Source organism: Lingula anatina, chromosome 1, assembly GCF_051362555.1.
Source record: "Lingula anatina isolate TDL-2025a chromosome 1, LinAna3.0, whole genome shotgun sequence".
Classification (NCBI taxonomy): Eukaryota; Metazoa; Brachiopoda; class Lingulata; order Lingulida; family Lingulidae; genus Lingula; species Lingula anatina.
The window spans coordinates 44226149-44250464 of NC_141767.1; the positions used below are offsets into that span (position 1 = coordinate 44226149).

At 36.0% G+C, this 24316-nt stretch overlaps 3 protein-coding genes across 4 annotated transcripts; 2 read left to right on the forward strand and 1 right to left on the reverse strand.

The window, feature by feature from the left end:
- Positions 1–2321: 2321 nt before the first annotated feature.
- LOC106168490 (uncharacterized) lies at positions 2322–14397 on the reverse strand. The gene is made up of 12 exons (XM_013547565.2): positions 14270–14397; positions 12560–12672; positions 12037–12183; positions 10754–10906; positions 9307–9407; positions 6480–6603; positions 6165–6257; positions 5666–5734; positions 5412–5465; positions 5109–5195; positions 4469–4544; positions 2322–3563 (listed from the first exon to the last, which is right to left on the reverse strand). Exons 1-12 carry the CDS (start codon positions 14325–14327, stop codon positions 3469–3471), a joined length of 1170 nt encoding a protein of 389 aa, XP_013403019.2. The 5' UTR covers positions 14328–14397; the 3' UTR covers positions 2322–3468.
- LOC106168491 (vacuolar-sorting protein SNF8) lies at positions 14368–17864 on the forward strand. 2 transcript variants are annotated; one of them, XM_087013981.1, is made up of 8 exons: positions 14368–14538; positions 14795–14845; positions 14987–15125; positions 15563–15667; positions 15871–15943; positions 16114–16282; positions 16692–16766; positions 16958–17864. In XM_087013981.1, the coding sequence occupies exons 1-8, from the start codon at positions 14485–14487 to the stop codon at positions 17057–17059; spliced, it is 768 nt and encodes a 255-aa protein (XP_086870107.1). In that variant the 5' UTR covers positions 14368–14484; the 3' UTR covers positions 17060–17864. The 2 variants fall into 2 exon arrangements, with proteins under 2 accessions (XP_086870107.1, XP_013403020.1); XM_013547566.2 differs by having other exon boundaries at positions 16114–16255.
- Positions 17865–18073: 209 nt separating this feature from the next.
- On the forward strand, positions 18074–21614 carry LOC106168492 (large ribosomal subunit protein uL13m). The gene is made up of 7 exons (XM_013547567.2): positions 18074–18233; positions 19047–19170; positions 19320–19413; positions 19638–19698; positions 19897–19983; positions 20485–20606; positions 20950–21614. The coding sequence occupies exons 1-7, from the start codon at positions 18204–18206 to the stop codon at positions 21032–21034; spliced, it is 603 nt and encodes a 200-aa protein (XP_013403021.1). The 5' UTR covers positions 18074–18203; the 3' UTR covers positions 21035–21614.
- Positions 21615–24316: the final 2702 nt, after the last annotated feature.

Here is a 24316-nt window from a genome sequence, read left to right on the forward strand (position 1 = left end):
AGGACGAGCATACCTTTGCAAATCATTGGGAGCTGGGCCCTGTATTACTTGAAAGCTCGTGCGATATGTGTTGTTTTTGAAATGTTAATCATGGCCAGCAAATCAGAATCCTTTCCTTAAAATTAAAGCTAGATAACTAGATCTGGATAGACATTTGAAAGTTATTAACACAAAAATTAAAGACTAGTAATATTTACACATGTAGGACCCATCGACGTAACAACTGTTTGTTTCACGGTTCCTATGGTCAAGGTGGCAAAAATTACTTCCCAGGTCTAATTTAATTGAGTATAGAAAGAAGAAAAAGTGAATTAACAAGTGAAATCTTGTACTTAAAATGATCCCAATTAGATAAATCACCTGATTTTATACATTAAAGAGACCGCCAGACGGTCAAAGGGTTCTGCTCTGACCTTTAACATAAGAATTTGTACAGGTGCTTTTCACGCTCAATTAAGCTTAACATTGAAGGTGGTACTGAAGCCACTTTCTAGCTTATTGTTTTGGACTTGATTGCCAAGTGATTTATCCCTTTCATGCATTATCGACTCATACTATCTTGTTTTCCAGTCCCCGGGGTTAAATAAAAACGTGTGATGGGTCCCAAATACAGAGGCGCGTTCATACTGTTTACTCCACCATTCCGCCCTTTCTAGACGGGCTTCTTGAGAGGTCCTTTATACATAAAACGCTGATGTACCGGGTATCCATTCATACCTCTTATTAATTAATTAATTAATTATTTTATTAATTTATTTTTTATTGATTGATTTATTTTTATTTATTTATTTATTTTTTTTTTTGGGGGGGGGAGGGGTATTATGGCCCAAGACACACTTCAAGGTGAAAATCGCTGGGTATCAGAATAGGACATGTGACATTTCCCACCTCCATCCCCCCTTAGGGCTCATTTTCAATGTAACTATCGGTCTATGTAGATTGATCCAACTCCGCGGGGACTCTCTCTGACAGCAATCAAATTGAATAACGAAAACAATGGAACAAGTTACAATAATGCAAATGTTGCAGGTGTGTCCATTTTTGAGAAATGTTTTGACAATGTTCATTCAACGATTTGGATTTATCTAAAAAAATTCTCACACATTCATCAGGAAAATGTACATATAAACATATTTGGTTATTTTTGTGCCCACCTATTCAGCAATTGTCACGGTAACCACAGCATCCACAAAAAGGTAGAAAAGGATATTTTCATTATGTGCTCCTAGCCTGTATTCCTCATACCATGCCAGTATTCTCTTACAGTTCATATTCACAATCTAAAAATGCGATTTATTAAGTTATCCCAAAGTAAAAAAAAAGAGAGAAACATGAATGATTGCCCTCTTTGCCAACCCACATCTTTCCCGCAAAATACTCAGTTACCATTTTCTTACAAATGGGAGTATAGATAAAAGGCAGTTCAACATTCGCATCCTTATTACGAACCTAATCCAAAATCATCCATGACAGTTTAGGATCAATACATGTATGATCTGAATTTCTCTGCCGTAGACTTTCTTGACTGATTGAATATGGGTAGATGAACATCAATACTATACATCTTTGCATGTTTTTTCCCGATGGAACGGCAGGTTTAATCATTTTGACATGATAAATGTACAACACTGTTAAAACGGGAAATAAGAGGCAAGAACTGTGAACCGCCGACAAGAAGTAAAATTCAATTTTCTAACACCGAAACACAGAAACGCCTGGCAACCTGTATGAAAGCATAGTTTCACATCACGTTCATGTCGGCTTTCAACAAAAGCGTTTCGATTTTAAATGCAGAAGGCTAGACAATTTATGGTTGCTTCTAATCCCCTGCTATGCTGAAATTTGCACCTAGTGAGCCGATGTGGACGGCGAGGCTGTGGTTTGTATCGTGCTAGGACGCAACGCTTGTCGATTGACCGTTTCAGTAAAGCGCACACAATCATCAATCTTTAAATCATCAATTACTTTTAATTCTTTAAGAACTTACTCTCCGGTCTTTAATTGTTCTCTTCAATACTTCATTGTTTTGTCTTTTGTGATAATTTAATTGTACAATCCAACTGCTCTTAGTTTCGAGAAAAAATACTATCACTACCACGTGTATGATATTACGAGTTGGTCGTAATTCGAGTATCCTTCTCACAAGAAATTTGTATTTATTAGCTTCATTAATAACTTTTTCAGATTTCTCATTTCAGTGATCAGTGACTATCAAGGGTCATTGAATCTACACTTTACCAAATGTTGACCTAGCATTTGTTGAGATGCATGTGTGAATCTTCAATTTTGCGTGTTTTACCTTTAAACATACTCGACACCACTGGCGTTTCAAATGGACTGTTCGTTTTATTTTACTTTTCATTTTGACTAAACAGTGCACGCAAAGTTGTCTGTGCAAATTTTTTTACGACTGAAAAAAATGGACCAACTTTGAAATAATTATCTTCTGTTGCAGTTTTCACTTAGGTTTAAATACGAGAAATTGTGTAATTTTTAGAAGGGGTCACAATTTCATAATAAAGAAAGGTAAGAAAGAGTTTTTAAAAAAATGAAAATAAGATTATATTTGCAAGAATACAGTGAACGTTCCCTAGGACTCTTCAAACTGGATCCTAGTCCTAGCCTCACCTAGATTCGTGCATCTGTTCAACTCTATGGAAGTTAAACACATAAAAGCAGCACAGACACAATACGCCTACAGTCTCTAAATCCCTCAGAATAAAACAGGGAAGGCTGATCAATCTTGGGCTAAGTAATTGGTTGACAGTTTCCTTGAAACGTAGTGTAATACTGACTTTCTATCAGCCTGGTATTCACTAACCGTGATTGGTTTGTGCAAGCAGGTGAATCACCTCTATGGTTTGTGGGTAGGAAACTTGACGAACATTTCACAAGTACAAGGAGGGGAGGCACATGGAATTTGTATTCGTTTTGTAAGCTTCATTGACAAATTCTTCAAATTTCCATGCCAGTGATCAATGACACTAAAGAGTCATACCATCAAAAGTCACCAAGTCTCCACAAGCAAATACACATTGTTTAGTACAGTACGTCGTGGTTAACCTAAATTATATATAATACACGAAAGTTTCATTTTTCTTGAAAATACTCCCTCTTGTCACGAATGAAGAAACCAACCATGTTAGCTACACTCGTAGCATGGTTTTTCAAATGTCCTCTTTCGTAAATTAACAGCTATTATTCACTGCCCTCTACCAACAGGTAGAGATATAAACGGATAGCTACAATAACATCTTACTGATCATTATGCAAATAATGTACTAGTTTCTGATCGAATCTTTAAGGCTGGCATTTAATTTCCTTTGCTTCTTGTCTGCAAATGATGATGCTCTGATACATGCTAATTTGATTTTTTTGCATCTAAAACTGATTTTCCAAACAACCAGGTCTGCTTTACTTGCAGAGACTGTTATTTTGTTTTGTTCTAGTGAAATTCTTCACTTAATGCTAAGATTCCATTGATTCTACAGCATCCTCAGCATCTGAATCACTTTCAAAGTCATCCATTTCAGCTCCTTCTTCTTCCTCATCTTCATCTTCACCTAGAGGCAGATAATGATCAATGTATAGGAAAGGAAGCATGCAAAATAAAATTCATCTAACCTTGGTGTGTAAGAGACTATAAAGAAAAAAAATATATATATATATAAGTTATAAGATATATTTTCTGACAGACTTCAAAACTATCTTTGTTGATCCACCCTCTATCTTTGACTGTCTTCCAACAGAAAAAATAATGTAGATACCCGCCAATGCAAAATTGAAACTCTGACCATCTTCTGGAAGACCCAGAAGACAGCCTTAATCTGCCCCTGAATTATATTAAATGTTTTAATACACTAAAACAATCCAGCTAAAGCTGACATATGGACAGACAACCTATAATTTGGAAACAGGGAGGAGTGACAAATAGTCTAATACAAATTTTGGGCCTGGACACCCAGCCCCTAACTGAAAATGCAGGAGAAAATTTTTGAAAGAATTATTTAAACAAATTATAATAACAATCCAATCAAGCTGGTTTTTACACTCAAACTGTATATGTATCACCCATGTTGCCAGCATCTTCAAAAGGAATGTGGACCCTCTCACTTGAAAAATGACATGGCATATACATCAAATTTTTATTCAGAATGAACATATGGACATACTGACCAAACCAAAAAGTCTGTAAAGTTTTTTATAATATAACACCTAAACCTAAATGCAATGTCCTCCAAAAAAAACATCAAAAGTTGCAATACTGTTGTCACGGTGCATTAAAAAATCTGATTGATGTATTCTTTTTTTTTTTTTTTGACTGATCAGAAATCCGCAATTGTGTCACGGATCAATATCAAATGTTTGATGATGCTATCATTGGTCAAAATTATACTTTATCAGATCTCGAATTCCCAGACATTAGACCATAATCTAGGCTAATTATATAATTTAGTAATTTACTAACCTGGACCAAGTTCTTGTAACAGTTCTTGAATGTGAGACAGCATTGGCTTGTCACTACAGGAAACCTTTTTCGATAACTGAAGAGCAAATTTTAATGTAACATGAATATAACTATCTATAGAAATACATCCTCCATGTCAAAATAATTTCAAGTTTTGTTCAATTTTCACCCAAATAAGCTACATGATATTAGTAATTGAATAATATGTCAGACAGGAAACATAGGTGACAACTCCACTGTGTATATCTGGGTTATTCCAAGGCAAGTCCGAATTTTGCAAATATTACACAAAGTGTGTGCATCACTGACATAAATCAAAATTTCACTTTTGTGAGGAATGATTCTTGTTCTACTGGTGATAGTGTCATCCTGGGGAGAATACATTGAAGCAATCCAGATGGTTCAGACTTCTAAACTTAAACCCAAAGGCGATTTCTCAAATACTGGATTAACAAAAGATACCAGTTGCCACACAAAGAAAAGGGACACGAAAGGTAGGGGTTAGATACCTGTTAGAATAAACTGTTATGGATGCTTAAATGAATTTTTTTGCTATTACAGTGTGTCCTAATGAAGGGGATTCAAATAATTGTGCCTGTACATAAGGATCAAGGCTATGTATTCCTGTGAGTTGACTGACCTTGTCTGCCTTATCCAGGTAATACCTGGCATTCCCTTTATAGTCCTCTCCCTGCAGGTAATTCAACCAGCCAAGTAAATACCACACCTGAAATCAAGACACATCATTTGGTTTACAACCAGTTCATTCTATTCATGTGCACAGTATGCCGAAGTTTCTGCTTGTGCCTAGATATCCATTGTAAAGTAAAATACGCAAAACTTGGTTCAACCTACAACCCTTTCTGCTCTAGTTTTAAAATTTTCTATTCCTTTTTTGTCAAAAAGTTTGGCTTGATTCTACAATTGCCCTGTACATACACACCTGTATCACATCTTCATCCTCATCTAAAAGCCCCTCTAGTATTTCGCTTGCAAGCTGCAAATTAATCAAATTTTGAGATAGCAAATTACCTGACTACTAGTTTTTTCCTATTTAGTAGTTGTCTATTGATATTATGTATCTCTGACTGTAAATCTACAGTCTAGGAGAACAATGGTCTGTTCTATTCATACTGTTACATTTCTTTGGTAGTCACAGAATTAAACCAACTTTTGAGCTAGTTTTCTCACACTTACATCATAACTTTCTGTTTCTATCAGTATTTGTGACGCATTGATTCTTGCTGAATAGTTAATTGGGGCAACCTGTCAAAAAATTAATAGTAATGCTATATAACATAGTCCATTCATACTTTTTAAATATTACAAAATTGTTATAAACTACAAAAACAACAAAGTGTTAAAACCATTCTTAAAATATTTTCTAGTTATTACACACATTACTTTACTTTAATTTTCCCTACAATTGACACCCATTTCCTTGGTTTAATCATGGATAAATCACTTTCCATTTCTGTGAAGTTAGACAGCAAATAAACCACTTTCTGGAGGCTTTTACCACATTTCACTTAATTGTTATAAAAGCTGGGCTTTTACCACATTTCACTTAATTGTTATAAAAGCTGGACTACTTGGGTGGACAACTATCCATCCATCCATCTTCTATGGGTCTTTACTTGTTCCCACTCGTACATTCTTTATGATATAGATATGGTACAGATTGGATTGCACACACCTCTGCGGGATCTTGCAGTAATGTTTCATTTTCCTTTCCTTTCATCTTCGGTAGCCACAAAGAGACACTCTTTTCTATCATCTTACGTGCTTCCTGTAATAAATCAAAAAAGTATTAAAATGTTGGTCAATTCCCATTAAGGTCTGATCGGGAAGTCCAACAACAGGACAGAAACAGTTCGATTTTATCAGTCAGTGCCAGTAACCAAAACAGAAATATTTTATTAAATTAAATTTTATGTAACAAGATGTGATTATTATAAAAGTGAAATGGAGAATAATGTCACAGACTGTAAAAGAGACTACTGAAACCTACCTCCCTATCCTCTTTAGAAAGGAAAAAACTGGCCATAAGCTGATAAGCTTCTGCATTGGTATCATCTGAAGATATGGCTTTCTCTATATTGGTCCTGCATTTTTCTTCAGCAGCCTCCTCAAAACTATTTAACAGAAATTGTTTATCATAATTTTTGTTTAAAGACAAGTAAGTGTACTAAACAATTAAATGGCACAGAAAAAAAAATATTGAAATTTCATTTATTTTTCCTCAAACACCAGGGCATACCTTATCCAAATCTGTTGAAAAATAATAATCCACTGTCTTATTTTTCAGCACCAAGTTTAATTTTTAGCATCACTGGTGAAATTCACCAGTTTTTAATCGCATTATGGCCTTTACATATGCATATGGATGAATTTCTGATGAGAATTGAAATTTTCTTAAAGCACTGCTAAGATGCAGGCTAGTGAAACTAAGACAGGGAGCAAGACAAAAATTATAATCACTTATTACACGCTTTCTGTTGAAATAAAGTATCCAAACTAACTTCATTCAAATCTACCATATGAGAGAGATCAAATAACAAGGCAGCAAAGCTGTCAAATGTACAGACAAAAAGCAGGAAATAACAAAATAGGCTACTGTCAATTCTGATGCAAAAGTACATTATGTTAAACTGCAAATTCAACATCAAATTTTAATTATGCTCAACAGGTAATACCAATGTAAGTAAAATGTGAAACAAGCATAAGGCTTCAGGCCCATGGGAGTTCAAGTTCACACTTTGAAAATGTAAAACTTCCAGAAAAAGAAGTCAATTAGACTGCTTTTCCAACTCAGGCTGCATTTTAGTCCTGTATTTCTTTTTTGAAAGTTTGGCAATCATAAGTAACATGGTTTTCCCATAATGGTCATCATGGCAGCAGCACCAAAAATTGTGTTTTCTTCTATTCTGATGCAATATTACATAATGGTTAACAGCATAATGACAATCAATTTTTAATAACAAAATATATGTATCATGGATTTTCAGAAAATGTGACTAGCCTGGGTCTTCAAGCCTGTGAAACTTCAAAGTCACACCTTGAAAATGCCAATATGTGAAAAATTAAATTTTCACAAAAAAAAAACTGTTTAACTAGCAGAAAGAATTACCAAACAGACTGCATTGCCTACTGAAGCTGTATTTTAGTCCCATGTTTCTTTCCTGTAAGTTTGAGAACAGTAAGTGACATGGTTTTTCTTAAAAGGTAATCATGGGAGCATTGCCCAAAATAGGTTTTTTTCAAATTTTGATGCAATATTACATAATGTTTAACAGCATAATGACCATCAATTTTTAATAATAAAATATTAGTATCATGGATATTCAGAAAATGTGACTAGCAAAGGTCTTCAGGCCCATGGAACTTCAAAGTCACACCGTGAAAATGCCAAAATGTAAACAAGACAGCACTGTTCTGAAATGTTTTTTTCCCCATTTTTATCAATTTTTAACATAAAACAAAATTAACAGTTTACTGCCATTTTTATATGATCAACTAAGAAAATTGATGAGATGAGAAAAGTATCAATAGAGCAGTGTTAAATGTCCAATTTCTTCCATTCTGAGATTCTGAACATAGTGAATGATTGAATCTGACAAACTGCAATGATATGAGTTTATTTCCATTTTTGAAACTTTATTACACAATACACGATAACATGTTTACCATCATTTTTACAAAATCAACTAACAATGTTGTAAAGATGCAGGAAATGTCAAACAAACACTTTCACGTATCTTATTAGTTTAATAATGAGACTGTTAACATGCCTAAAAACTGAATCTGAGGAAATGTGAAAAAACAGCATACCTTCTACAATAATGGCACGATTATGCTGATTTACGAACTCAACCTGCATTTTAGTAAAATTGACCACTCCTGTGACTTTCATGACAATTGGCCCATCTGTTTTTCTTATATTGTGTTTACAGTGTTGCATATATGCTGAAAAGCGAAAAAACAGCATAACTACTAAAATAGTGGCCCGATCATACCGATTTTCGAACTTGATCTGCGTTTTAGTAAGACTGATTACACCTGTGAGTTTCATGACAACAGGCCTATCGGTTTTCCTTGAAATATGTTAACAGTGTTGCATATATGCTAAAAAGTGAAAAAACAGCATAAATTCTACAATAATGGCCCGATCATGCTGATTTTCGAACTTGACCTGTGTTTTATGAATATTAGTCAGCTCTGTAAATATAAAGCCAAAAAGTAAAACTGTCTTCCACTTATGGTGTTAACGCTGAAAGTGCACGGCGACGGCGACGGCGACATGATCGGCGACGACAGACGCAGGTGATGGCAATATGTACAGACACATCTGTGTCTGTACATAAAAAGATTACAATTCACAGTAGAAGTACAGAAGTATATCTTTTCCATTTTCTAAACTTTCAGCTGACAACAACAACAACAATGTAGGTTCAAGGGGAATTGCATTCAAAAGTTGTCAATTCTACTGTCTGGATAGAAAGCTTAACTGTTTGAGTGAAAGCCTCTGGTGCAGGGTTCAATTCTGTGGTACCTGCTGTCTCTGCACTTAGTATTCAACATGTAGAGAATGGATGGTAGTTGTGAATGATAATTCCAAGCATCACATATGCCCCTGCTTGGGCTGTATGCTCCCCAAGGAAGTGAGAAAGATTTAAGATTGAACAGATCCATAAAGACCAGACATGAATTGCAAAAAGCCAGGAATTATCAGATTTTAACCAAACCCATACATTGTACAATGTTATTGTTACAAGTTGCAATAAATATATATCATTATAATTATTATTGTCTGACAGGCATAAAGTGCTATTACTCACCAGCAATCAGTCATATATATTTCAGCTATAGAACAATAGGCTGTGGAAATATCTTTACTTGATACCATTTCATCCCCAGAACCAGAGAATGCTGCAGACACCTACATGAAACAGGAATTTGGTTACATATAATAAGAGTGTAGATCATAACCCATTATAATACATCTAACAGCAGAGCTTGCTAAACTCCACTAACATCACAATCATTACGGATAACCCCTGATTTGCTACTTACATGTACCCCCTGAAATTCTCAAAATATAAAACAAAGTCTTAAGAGCCTTGTAACATTGCAAAGCAAGACCAACAGGTAGTAATGTTCCAATAAAATGCTACTTTGTTTCCATTCAAACCATGCCTCTTCCAAAATTTCAACTGGCCATGTTTAGAAGGGTTGCCTGATACACATTCTGATAACAGGTAGGCTTGTAAACAGTTTTAGTGCTATTGTAATCAAAAATAGTTGCTCTGAGCATTAAACTTCTTCTTTTTCCTTTTTTTTTTTTACAGTGAGACAGCAGTCTGTATTGGTCACAACTTTTATCCTGTCATTAACAAGATTTCATCAGGAAAATTGGCATGCAGGTCAACATTTGTTAATGAGTTATGAGCCCCTGATTACGATGTTCCATTAAACAAAGGTATTTTTTGCCTTCATAAAAACAAAACTTGAACTAAGCCTTTCAAGAATAATCACTGGCATAGATTTGCAGTACTCGATGGTGTGGCATTAAAGTGGCATTGAAAGGGTGTTCATAGGTGCTTGGGTGAAGGAGATATATGAGAAACCACTTTTGTGGTCCCCACCCCCTTCCAATACATTCACACACACACACACACAAACACACACACACACACACACAAAGCAATTATGACACCATGTGTAAAATGCCATATGTGTAGGTGCAAAGAAATCAAGTCGGTGAATACAGTATAAATATTCATCTATTATCAAAAAGACAACTGCACACAAAAGCAGTGACATAGGTGGTTTCGTCTAACCATGCTGATACAGGAAGAATCTTTGTGAGTTAGGTCTGCACATATATCTCGGTTACATATCTCTCGTGGATCAATACTTGGTAGGAGGTAGTAATATGAGGAAATGTTTCTCAGTTTGTAACAGAGACTAATTGCAACCCTGCCTGGTATGGACATGCAAAGACACTTGTTAGGCGGATGTATATGTTTCTAAATACATCAAAATAATCTGTGTATGTCCATAAAATTGGAATTTTCTTTTTGAGTTCAAGCATCACTATTCTATCACTGAAACAATTTGCCTCAAAGTACTTGATTAAAATCAAGAACAAGGAAATGCCCAGAAAAATTAATTACTATGCAAATAAAGCAAGACAGCAGCCAGTACAAGCAAATTGTTTTGCTCAGTAAGAATATATGAAATACTGTAAAGAATAGAAAACAATCCAAAATCAATTTATCCCACCTCTCTCTGCTGCTGCTGTTGCAGCTCATTTGTCATCAAGTCAATGCCCTTTTGAAAACACTGCACAGCTTCTGCGCCTTCAAACAACTGACCCAAATACATGTACTTGGCATGGCCTTTGTCTGGCGATAACTCAACTGCTCTTCCAAAGCACTGGGAACAGCTGTTAAGGTGTTATTTAAAAATACTACAATCAAACTGAATATATACCCTTCTTTGCACAATTAATAATAAGAAGAAGAAGAAGAAGAAGCAGAATAGTAATAATAACAAAATGAAATAAATAAAACTGTAAAAAAAATTACATACATAAATACACTGACCAAAACTTCCAACGCAACACTTGGGTTTATTGCAACACATGTCATTTGCTTACACTAAATTTAACAATACATAACAAAGATTCCTATCAAAAACAACGTTTCAGAGTCAGGAATGAAGAACTGATTATTCCTGGATTCAAATTCATTGCATCACTTGAAGGCACAATTCTGGATCACCAAAGTCAGTATCTTGTATAACCTCCTCTGGCGTCACACACAGCCTGGATTCCGTGATGCATGGAGTCGATCAACTGCCAAATTTCAGCCTGTGTGATCAGGTCCCATTTCTCCTGGAGTGCTTAACGCAACTGTAAGACTATGGCCGTATCTGGATCACGCCACCTATCCCAAAGATGTCCTATAGGGTTTAAATCTGGGGAATAGTACAATACAATCATTGGTGCTTCCTGTTTCATTATACCAACTCCAGAGACATGATATGGTTGACACATGGATGCCAAGGTTCCTTGACACACATCTTTGTGACATTCCGCCAGTGAACATACCAACGGCTCGCTCTTGCTGATTTTGACCTGGGCGCGGCATGGTCACACGTTGACCCAGGACAATGGAAAGGAATATTAAAGTTGCCCATCGCAACAGCTATTTATTGACCAAATTCTGGAAGGATTGGTCAGAGTTCTACTGAACCTGAGAGGATAGGCAAAATTCTAAACATCGTGCAATCAAGGGAAACAAGCTGCCCACACGACAAAATCAAAACAATTTTCTGAGCTTTTCAGGTATAGTTGATGTATCATGACTCTAAACCAATATCCCATTTTATGTACACCAAATATTTCTAAATTGTATGTGTTGCGTTGGAAGTTTTGGTTAGTATATGCAAAATATTTTAAACATTCTCATCCAGTTTCCGCTTATATGGAGGCTACGGTGTAAATTATAACAAATCACTGGCTATTGCTTAACCAATATAATTTCAACGACTGCAAAGGATACTTTTTTTGCACCTTCAGAATCCCCCAGTTCCAACAGGAGTGTTCCTGAAGTCTCAAGTACTCTCAAATTGTCTGGATCCAACTCCAGGGCTCTCTGGCAAAACTTCTGGGCAAGTTCATAATTAAAGGTATCTATGCATTCTTGGGCCTAAAATAAAACAAAAAACATGACGTTTTGTCAATAACATACTGCCAGGCCATGCCTAATTGAAAAAGGCATGACTCTTTAATAAAATGGGAAATAAAAACCATGCTTTGGCATAATTCAAACCAAAAATTATATTTGTTTTTTTTTTTAATTCACTGCGTTATTAAATATTACAGATATTAATATCCCTGAACACAGGCAATGTCTCTTCAATCCTTGTCAATTTCATTAATTTATTTCAGAGTTATATTAACTCTTTCAGACTGAGTTAGGGCATGTGTACAGATATTAGGTAATGGATACAAGAACATTTTCATTTCTAAATTCCAAACACTGATATGAATAACATGGTCACTGACTTAAATATTCATCATACCTTGTCAAGCAGCTGATCAATCCCATATTTTGATGAAGAATTCTCCTTCTTTGTTACTTCTGATGGCTCCTCTGGAAGCTCATTTTCACACTCTACCTTATCTGGTTTTGGTCCTGTAAAAGGAATACAGTACCCTAGGTAATCAACATTCTATTTATTGTACAACAAACCACAAATTCAAAATATGAGGCGGCCAAAAATAGAGACCACAGGTAACAGTTTCCAAAAAGCAGGTAAAGCAGCTATCTGACTGATTCTGCTATCTAGAACTGCTTGTGATCTGCTTGCTAGAAACAAAACATCATTAGCTAATTGGCCCATCAACAGACCAGCAGTTTATCAAAACTCACAGAATGTACAGCTAGTTAGTCCACCAACAGGCCTAGTAGCTAAGTGAAAGGAAGACAGCCAACCTAACCACAGCACGCTCGGCTGTCACCTTGATTGGATAGTAAACGATTGTCGTAAAATCGCTAAATGATATTAAAACCGGGTGCATAAACTTGAAAACCACCTACAACAACCTTGGACTACCACATTAATCCAATACAATGCAAAAATAAACTATAACAAGTGGTTAAAGCCTTCAAACCGAATGTCGTAAAGTCCCCATATACCTCCATAGAGACAATAAAATAGAATGAGCTTCTGATCAAACCTGATCCAGTTCCAACAGAATAATCGAAATAAAATACTGCCGGGCATCGGAGCGGCCTAAAACTTGGCACGCTTACCGCTAATACTGCAGGCTTCATCATCCCGTCGCTCGTTTGTAAATTCCGTGCATGGCATACGCACAATCAAACCGTAAAAAACAAATTCTCAGGGTGTCGTTGGCTAGGTCCACTCAACAATCCAATTCAGGAAATGACGTAACCGCAGAGGTCGCATTGTCCAATGGCATGGCTTCTTTTTCGTAATGGTAGGTTAGAGTGGACCTGGCCAAAGACACCCTGAGAATTTGTTTTTTACGGTTTGATTGTGCGTATGCCATGCACGGAATTTACAAACGAGCGACGGGATGATGAAGCCTGCAGTATTAGCGGTAAGCGTGCCAAGTTTTAGGCCGCTCCGATGCCCGGCAGTATTCTATTTCGATTATTCTGTTGGAACTGGATCAGGTTTGTTTCAGAAGCTCATTCTATTTTATTGTCTCTATGGAGGTATATGGGGACTTTACGACATTCGGTTTGAAGGCTTTAACCACTTGTTATAGTTTATTTTTGCATTGTATTGGATTAATGTGGTAGTCCAAGGTTGTTGTAGGTGGTTTTCAAGTTTATGCACCCGGTTTTAATATCATTTAGCGATTTTACGACAATCGTTTACTATCCAATCAAGGTGACAGCCGAGCGTGAACCACAGTACCAGTTTTGAATTCTTTGGTATATTACACTTTCATAGTGACATCAAGATATCTGAGAAGTAAAATGAAGTACTGGTGTTTCAAACTAATGGCTTATGACAGGAAGCTTGTACGAGAGAGAGAGAGAGAAGTGTGTCTTGATAATCGCACACGATCATAAAAGTGATGATGCGGAATGATGGTGTCACCAGGTGCTGTTGACGTTAAACTTGAGCAGTATCTCATATTGCTGAATGAAGTCTGATAAAAATTTATTCAAGTTCTCGTTTGAATGCTAATTCACAATTTATAAACCAGGTAGTTAAATTATAGGCTTCTGTCTGTGTCAAGGCATAACACTTTACCTTTTGTGTGAGTTCTTTTCGGTTTCTTTTTATCTTTTTTGCGTTGAGGACGTCCCATGTTTCACTCCACATGTGCTTATGCGCGTAGCCGTTCGACTTCCGGTTTTGCGTAGTAAGACATTTTTCACTTCCTTTTAAAACAAAGTGTTGAGAGCCGCTGAAAACTTCTCTGCATGTTTTATCCGACTAAATTTTAAGTTTCAAAATAACCAAACATGCGTCGACGTGGTATAGGCATGGGGGCCATCAAGAACAAGAATCTTGCACAGGTATGTAGGCATTTAGCCAATAAGTCACAATATAAGTTGTAACTGTTATCACTTGTAATTTATTTTAAAACATAATTTAATACATGTACTGTACATTGTACATGTACGGTACCCAGTAATCCCCCACATGTCTTTTGTTGTTTAGAACATTTATAACTGACGTATACTGTAGAGAAAATTCAGACCAGGCAAAATAAATACATAGATTTTATAGTTGCCCCCTATTTGTGATTTTCTTTTTCAATTTTTTTTTAAGGCAAGATTTAAAGATAAAGGTAGTGAGCTAGCTGAAGACCAACTAAACCAGGTGAGCAAAAACTTCTTGATCTTAGTAGTGGGCAAGTAGATAAATAATGGTTGTCTTTTGAATATTTTTTTAGCAGATGTGATGAATGTATTAAAATATTCTTAAAACAATTGATATATGTATTGTGTAACATAATTCCAGATGTCCAAACAGCTAGATGTTTTTAGAACACACCTAGAAGACTTTGCAGCCAAACATAAAGATGACATAAGGAAGGACCCACAATTTAGGAAACACTTTCAGGAGATGTGTGCTACTATTGGCGTGGATCCACTTGCTTGTATGTTTTATTTATTTGAGCAATATGAGGGTTGTTAATTATGAAAGTGGACTGGCCTCTGAAGATATCCTGACCTTTATTTAGAAAAGATGGTCACTTAATGTTTTTTTCAGTTATGTATAAACAGATCTTTGACCAAAAATGAACATGCAAAGAAAATATTTTTCTGTGCTGCTGCATGTGTTGTCTTATTATACAGTAATAGTTAAAACTATTAAAATCAAAATTACTCCAGTACAGTGATTTTTACAAAATTTAAGTTAAGGTTCTTTATTATATATATATATTTTTTCATTTTTAGTTGTGTGAATTAGAGCTTTTGAACTCATCTTTATAAATATATTTTTAAATCGTTATAAAATGCATAATTTACATACATGAGAAATTTATTAAAAAAGTAATTAGTTTTCCTCGGTCTCTTTGTATGTCCTTTCCAGCTGGTAAAGGTTTCTGGGCAGAGATGTTGGGTGTTGGTGACTTCTATTACGAACTTGGTGTTCAGATAGTTGAAGTATGTTTGGCAACCAGCCATAGAAATGGAGGTAAAGGATAAGCCTGTTTAAAATTGAAAATGTCCTTCTTTTGTTATAGACCCATTGTTTTTGTGCTGTACTATTTTTATGCTTTATTGAAAATCATATGAACAAAATACTCATCACTGCATAATGTCTACACTAAATATACTGAGAGCAGTTATCTGTGATTGGCCAGCTTGAGAATAATGCAGCACATTGTTTTATTTCAGGTTTAATGGACTTGGAAGAATTAAGACAAAAACTTTTATCAACAAGAGGTAAAAGAAAACAAGAGATAAGCATGTAAGTATGAAGTAAGGTCAAGTGACACTTATAACAGATAAAAGTACCTGACAATAATACCTTAGTTTTTTTTTTCTTTTCTTTTTGTTTCAAGTCATTTTTTCCCACAACAGTAAAGCATTTTGATTACTTGCACTTTCATTGATATGTTTTAGTTATACATTTTTCAGAGATGACCTAATGAGAGCCATCAAGAAACTGAAGGTGCTAGGTAATGGTTTTACTGTGATCCCAGTAGGAGGGAGGTATCTAGTCCAGTCTGTGCCCGGAGAACTCAGCATGGACCACACAGCTGTATTACAATTAGCAGAGGTAAGAATAGGTTTTGATATCAGTACGGTAACTATAGAAATTCAGATGTCTTTCCTTGTCTAATTTGCTTTTATTTTCTCAATAAAGAACATTCTGTATACAGATGCATTTGCCCAAGCAGAGAGATTAGACATGCACTAAAATTTGGTAATTTGCTGGATGTTTAATTGGGTTTTTATGACTTGGAGGCAAGTCAGTAGCGCATTTGTCTAAAATTCATGTTCTGTTCAGTCATTGATGAATTTGACATCTGTTAGTTTAGTTTTTAATTGAGGTACTATTACAGCATCAGCTTGTCAACTTTATCAAAATGCTATGTTATTAGGGATTACACTTCACAACTACTTTGCATTTTCTTCTCAAGAACTATAGTAAATTAGATAGTTTAACAGTTTAGGAGGCACTAAAAGAGTTACATCATTTTTCTCAATTACAGGACACAGGCTATGTATCAATGAGCATGATCAGAGATAGATTAAAATGGGGAGAAGAGAGGTCACATAGAGCTGTAGTAAGTAGAGAGTGCAGCCTATTTTAAGTCACTTTCAAAATTTTAAATTTTATGTTAAGGTAGTATTTTTACTAGGAGAACTCAATTTATGTTGTATTTTAATTTTATTTTTTATTTATTTTATTTAAATTTATTATTTATTTATTTTTATTTTTGTTGCTTTCAGATTATCTGTTACTTTTTCATTGTAGGACTACATGTTGAAGGAAGGGTTGGCCTGGGTAGATGACCAAGCTCCACAAGAAAAGCACTTTTGGTTCCCAGCCCTTTTCAGTAACCTGGATCAAGAATAAAGACATTCATTTTTATTTTATGATCATTTAATTATTGAATAAAGCACTTTGAAGGAAACCAAGAAAACAGAATGTTTGAACATGGTGCAATGAAGTCTTAATTTTTATTCATTTAATCTAGTTCTTGGTATTCATAATATAATCTGACAATGTGAAAAGTTCTGTTTACACAGATTATTATCTTCTTGTCTGTGGGGTCATGTCGATACTCCCCCGCACCGTTACTCCCCCGCACCGATAATCCCCCTTAGTAATTTTTTGTATTATGCGCAACGATACGACCCCACACCGATAGATCCCCACATTAGTACATCCCCGCACCAATACTCCCCGCACCCATACTCCCCCTCAGTATATCTGTAATTTTAGGGGAGTATCGGTGCGGGGACGTATCGACATGTAACCTTGTCTGCTAGCTCTTCTTACAGTATATTCAGGCACTAAGACGCATAATGTCAGCAAAAGGCAGAAGTTCAAGTCTTATCTTTAATCTGAGGGATGTCATGACAATCCTGTAACTTTTTGTTTGATAACCTTATAATGTGATTATACAGTGAAAGTCTAAGATATGATGGTGCTTCTTGCCAATGGCAGATATCTTGCAGTGCGTCTTTTGCCATTAATGAAAAATGTGCCCCTTTTCAGCTCATTTAAAACATTTAAAATTATCAGGAATGTATCTTAAATTAAGTGGAATTGAGGACAGACAGATGTTTACTTTCTCAGCCCATTTTTTTTTTTTAATTTTTGCAATCAAACATTTCAATTGTGGAATAATGAAAAATAAAGTTATTATTTTGATGAACTTTTCTCTCTTTTCGCCTTGTCTGTAGACTGTAATTTCGACTTGCTATGAGATAATAATTTTCTAATGTAGTGAATATAATTAAACATTAAAATAGTCGACTCTATCAAAATCAAAGCAGGAGCTGCCCTCACTCGAAGCAAGGAGTTATAACTCCTTGCTCGAAGTCGACACTTAACATTTTGCCTGGGCATTTTAGCCTCGGATAAGGCTTATCTTGTTGTAAAACGGAAGTAGGGGGCAGTAAAGAAGTCGAGTGAAACAGGCACGCTTCTCGTATCTACGAGTGGTAGGGGATTTACAATCACTCCTTTTCTCAGGTGCATTTAAACAAAAGACATGATTCAATCACCAAATCAGCGAGTACTGGTAAGTATTGTGCTTACTTATTATGTGTCTGGTAGTAAAGCATGCGTGAATCTTGTTCTACTAGTCATGCCTCATCGACTCTTACTAGTACTGTACGTACATCTACCCGGTAATTGCCAGCACGAAAATTAATGCGTTAGCACTCCTGTATACGGTTTCTGATATGTCCTGACTGCTTTTGTGCTAATGCATGAAACTTCGCCCTAACTTCTGTAACAAAAGGCCTTAAGTTTAAAATGGGGTGGCACAAATTGCAACCATTGTCACCTTCGTTGGTTTGTCGAGCACTACGAAATTCATGCGTAAGCACTCCTATTAATGATTCTGACATGTACTGGCTGCGGTAATGCATGGAAGTAAAGGCTTCAGAATTGTGGAATGAAGACCAGTTTCTGAAAAAGCCACCGTTCAGGAGCTCTCAAATTTTATTTTTTCATCTCTTGAACTCGCATACTGTACCGGGGTACTTGTGTAAAATCAACCACTTTTCCCATTAACAGCGCTGCGCTTTGAGTAAATTAATGTCTATCTGCTTGTTTACAAGTTAATCCGCTGTGAAATCATACACACGCTCTCAAAGGGGGGAACAGCTGTGACAAGCAGACTTCTTTCAAAAAATTTGTTAGAGTACCAACCAGTCAAGTTTTACCTTTGCTTTACTGTAAGTGGCAGCAGTAGTAGTAGTACAGTAGTAGTAGTAGTAGTAGTAATAGTAGTAGTAGTAATAATAGGGTTAAAGGGTAATGTAAACCTGTGCGGTTAACAATTTTAAACTAAATGTTTGTTATTTAATGTCTTTCCTATTTTTGCTAGCAATGGGCAACTTTCGCAAGAATCTGGTGGCTGTATGATGCACATATGCAGTGCCCATTCAAGTCATCAAACAAAATTGCACACTATCTACAAGGGAAACACAAACCAGTTTATCACCCTTTGAGTAAGTTGGATTCTAGACATCATATCCATCATGAAAGATAATTTGAATGTTTCCATTTGAAAAAGTCAATAAGATTACTTATTTTATAATTTATATTCTAGCCTTAACCAAGCAATGTTGATACTTTACTTCTCAATTCCCTCTTTCAGGTCAAATTGGAGATCATGTTGTGGTCATAAATTCCAGACATATAGCACTGAGGGATGATTTGTGGAGAACATTTATATTTTCAAGCCACACAGGGTAAGTATCATTTATTTAGACTAATGGAAAGCCTTCTTCGTTTCATTATTTACTAGTATATATTTGTACAAAACCTTACCAGATAGTTTAAAATTTTTTTAAAAGGTTGTTAAGTTTAAATGATATAATACTGACATTAATACATATTTACAGGAAGGAATTAACCTGTGTTAGTGTTTGCCAAATTGGGCACTTAAATTTGTTGTTTGAATTAATTGTTTCAGTTATCGCCGTGGATTTACCCAAAGAAGAGCTTGGGTTGTACATGAGGAAGACCCAACTGAGGTAATGTGTTGGAAGGATGCTGCATCCCACAACACTTATTTTTGAATCTCCGTGTTAGGTAGCTCATCAGATGTGGAAGATATATAATAAAGAAATACCATTTTAACCTTTTTGAGGAAAATTGATGTCTTGATAGAGGGTTATACATAAGGACCTGTTAAAATGTTATAAACTGTTACATGTCCACTTTATTGACAGATAATTAGGAAGTCTGTGTATAGCAGACTACCAGGGAATTTACTGAGGAAAGGACACATGGCAAGGTTACACATTTACCCAGATGAAGTAAGTGTTCATTGCAACTGGTGATTAAAGGATACCATTCTTGGATTTTTACCATCTTGAATCTCTATATTCTCTGTCTTCAACAACAATAACAAAAAAATGAAAATGCCATTTAACTGTTTAATTTACTAAACCCTAGTGAACAATGAAGTTTTTAAAAATGTAGCTATATATTTGTATGGTGTTTTAAGTTAAAATTTCCATACAGGATTGGTTAGTTAAATTGATAATTGTGATGATGAAGTGAATATTCTTGTGATCTCCCCCTCCAAACTCACACACATGCACGCATTTAGATCAATTTACCTTGCAAAAGTATAAATTTATATAGCACTGCAACCTAGTCAAATAATTGATGTAGTCCTGATGACTTTTTCATTTTCATTATACAAAACATATTTTTTTCTTCAATCTTGAATTAAAAATTGTTACATATGAAAATTAGTATTATGGTTCCGTAATAAATCAGCTGTACAGAATGTTTTTTTTTCTCTTTATTAGAATGTCCCACCAGACATTTTGAAGAATGTGACTGATCAGCTATACCCTATTTTATCCATACCCAAGAGATTAGACCAATATACCGAAGAAGAAGTTAGGAACTTTCCAAAACTTTTTGATTGGTAAGTGTAAATGCACTGTGCTAATTTGGACCAAATCCAACTACTACATCATGCAGCTGTGATATATATCCTTCTAAAAACATTACTTCATCTGTGCACAACATGAATGAGTCAAAGACATATGGTTACTCCTCTTATTTCTTTGCATGATTTCCATCAATATGTATCTTTTCAACTTCTTATTTGAACCAGGGTGTTACAAGTGGATATCCTTCTCTTCAGCAACCCTATTTAACCTGTTTATCCATATGATGTTGAGTAATGACAGGTTTTTTAAATTGCAAAAGTGTAAAAGGTTGTCATATTACTCGATGTCACATGCTCTTACTTTGAATATATTCAGGCCTGAAGATCACAAGTTGCACCCAGGGAAACCTGTGGAGCGACGAGGAAAGAAACCAGTTAAAGCAAGTGAGGAAAATACATAGCGAAATATCAAGAGAAGTGGGCTGGTAAAAGCAAGGCCCTGATCAGGGCTCATAACAAACCTGTGTTTTTTCCCCTTTTTTAAATTACAAGCATGCAGTAGATTCTACATTAGCAGTTGGTTTGTTTCCCCTATGTTTGGCCTTTTGCCATATCAAAGGCTGATTGACCCATATTGTAGCCCTATCTATAATTTTGTTCTCCACTCAACATGTGTTAATAAATGGAAAATTATGGAGAAAGGAAAAGGAGAACTGTAATTTTTTTCTTTAAAAAATGGGGAACTTCATCATGTTTGAGAGAACAAGTATAGTAGGGTATAAGAAGGGGATGTACATGTGGTAACAATAATAATGTTGATAACTGTGGGTCAACATTTTCTGAGAATTTTCCATAAAACTGGCTTTGTTTGAGACGGTGTGCAAAATTGGTCAACTGAAAAATAAAGCTGTAAGAAGGAAACAGTCTTTACTAATAAATTCTTTATTCTTCGAATTATACAAAACTGTTGAGGAGTTTAAACTGGCAAAAATATCCAAGTGGTATCATTTTATACTTGCAAATAAACATGCTGCATTGTGATGCCTTTTGATTGTTACTAGTATCTGTCATGTGAAAATCTTTATCAAACTGAACAAACATGTCACTACTTTGCTGTTGTAATAAGAGCCCTGTAGAGCCGCATTTTGCAACCGACCGCATTTTGCAACCGGTTGCAAAATGCGTTCAGTTGCAAAATGCGGTCCTACTAAGTAGAGCCGCATTTTGCAACTGAACGCATTTTGCAACTGCAACGCATTTTGCAACCAAAGAAAACCGTGAAAACGCATTTTGCAACTGCAACGCATTTTGCAACCAGGATTTTTTTCTAAGTCCCTGAAACAGCTTGAAGTACGAGACAGGTAGAATTGGAGTGGGGACGGGTTTGCTTCTACTATGTATGCTGAAACTGGCCAGGCTGCCCCTGGGGTGGACGATAATATAAAACTTATTTCACGTTGTAATTTCCTAATCCATTAGTGTTAGGAAGTCTAAACGTTAATAAACATTTTGTTCGGCATGTGCATGGGATTTCGGATTTTTTTAATTGGGGGTGTGACCGTCCCTAGGGGTGGTTGATTGTACTTTTTACTTCGTATTTTTCTCCTATCTACCCTTATATCTTCAGAATTAGGAAATAAAAACGTTGGGGATTAATAAACTATCGTAAGAAATATGCATGGGCACTTCGGAAATTTATTGTGACATGGGTGTGGTTGTCCCTGGGGGTGGTTGATTCTAATTTTACAACGTATCTTCTGCTATCTACCCATTGTATCGGCCATTTGAGTAAAAACATGAAACGTAGCTACAGTATCATTTGGGATGTTGAAGGGCATTTAAAGGGGTAATAACTCTTCGTATGAGATCTATATTTCACAATAAAAACCTTGTGAATAACTCATAGAAATATAATATATTCTGTTTTACCACAAAAACAGCAGTTATAGCCATTATTCTGATATCTGAACTTGTCTTTAGACCACGTGACCTCCATTGATGTCTATACTCTGTTAAAATCTCTTAAGAGATTTTAACAAAAAACCAAACTTTTTAGAAAAAAACCAGGGACTAACTTTGAATGTAAAAATGGATTCATTAACCATTGGTAAGCATGGAAAAATTGTTGCTTACTCCAGGAAAATTCATTTTTTGGCCGAAACGAAGAGTTATTATTGCTTTAATTTTTTTTTTTGACTTAGGTTGTGGTCCTGGGGGTGGTTGAATACAATTAGACGTTGTAATTTCTGCTATCTACCTTTAGACCATATAAGTTAGGAACGGAAGGCTATGGGGATTGAAAACATGTCTTAAGGGATATGTATGGATCCTTCTGCGTTTTTGATGGGTGTGGCCGTCCCTGGGGGTGGCTGATTCTATTTTTTGCACCGTTATTTCTACTATCTACTCTTAGAGTTAGGAACTTGAAACGTTGGGGATTGATAAACCAGTCACTTTTTATGAATGTGCATGGGTCTTTGAGGAATGTAGAGAACAGCAGCAGCGCACATAGCACTAAACGGACTTACAGTCATAGGCATGAATATAGGTCAAGGAATCCAGTTAAAGCTGCTCCTTTTGATCCATGCCAACCATAAGGCCCTACACACTCGGAAATCCTGGCATTCAACTAGCCGTTGTGTCTTAATACAAAACAAACATGTCAATTAATCATAAATAGTAATTAGCATGTGTGTTGCTATACAGAGGCTATGCACAAAGATTCTTGAAAGTATGGGGTCTTGCATGGGTTTTTAATTAACTTGACCTACATCCAAGCACACCGCTAAAGGTCTGTTATTAAGTGCTGTCTGCTGCTTTCTTTGCATTCCCCTTCCTTCTTAACTCGAAGACCGCTTTCAGATTCACACATCCTACTAGCTGGGTCGGTCCAACTCTGCAGGGGATCTCACTTAAGTGCAATCAGTGGAATCAGCTTAATTGTCTGACATGCCACCAATCACCCCATCCCCTGAGGGACAGTCACACCCAAAGTCACACTAAAATTCCCCTGTACCCATGCACCAAAGACTCATGTTCCTAACTCGAATGGTCGAGAAAGAGATGACAGAAATTACGGTGAAAATATTACAGTCAAGTAACCATCCCCAGGGACGGCCACTCCCCAAGTCACCAAAAATTCCGTTGTGCCCAAGCACATCTCTAACGATCTCAACCACCCCAGAGAAAAACACACCCCAACTCCCCAAAAATCTGAAGTGCCCACGCACATTTCTTACGATGATGTATTAATCCCCAACGCTTTTATTTCCTAATTCTAAAGATATAAGGGTAGATAACAGAAAATACAATGTAAAATTACAATCAACCACCCCTAGGGACGGCCACACCCCTATGTACATGCCTAACAATATCTTTATTATTCCCTGACGTTTCAACTTCCTAACCCTAATGGTATAAGAAATTACAACGTGAAATAGATTATATATTTTCCCCGCCCTAGAGGCAACCTGACCAGTTTCAGCGTACCTCGTCGAAGCAAACCCGTCCCCACTCCATTTCTACCTGTTTCGTACCTCAAACTGTTTAAGGAACTTAGAAAAAAATCCTGGTTGCAAAATGCGTTGCAGTTGCAAAATGCGTTTTCACGATTTTCTTTGGTTGCAAAATGCGTTGCAGTTGCAAAATGCGTTCAGTTGCAAAATGCGGCTCTACTTAGTAGGACCGCATTTTGCAACTGAACGCATTTTGCAACCGGTTGCAAAATGCGGTCGGTTGCAAAA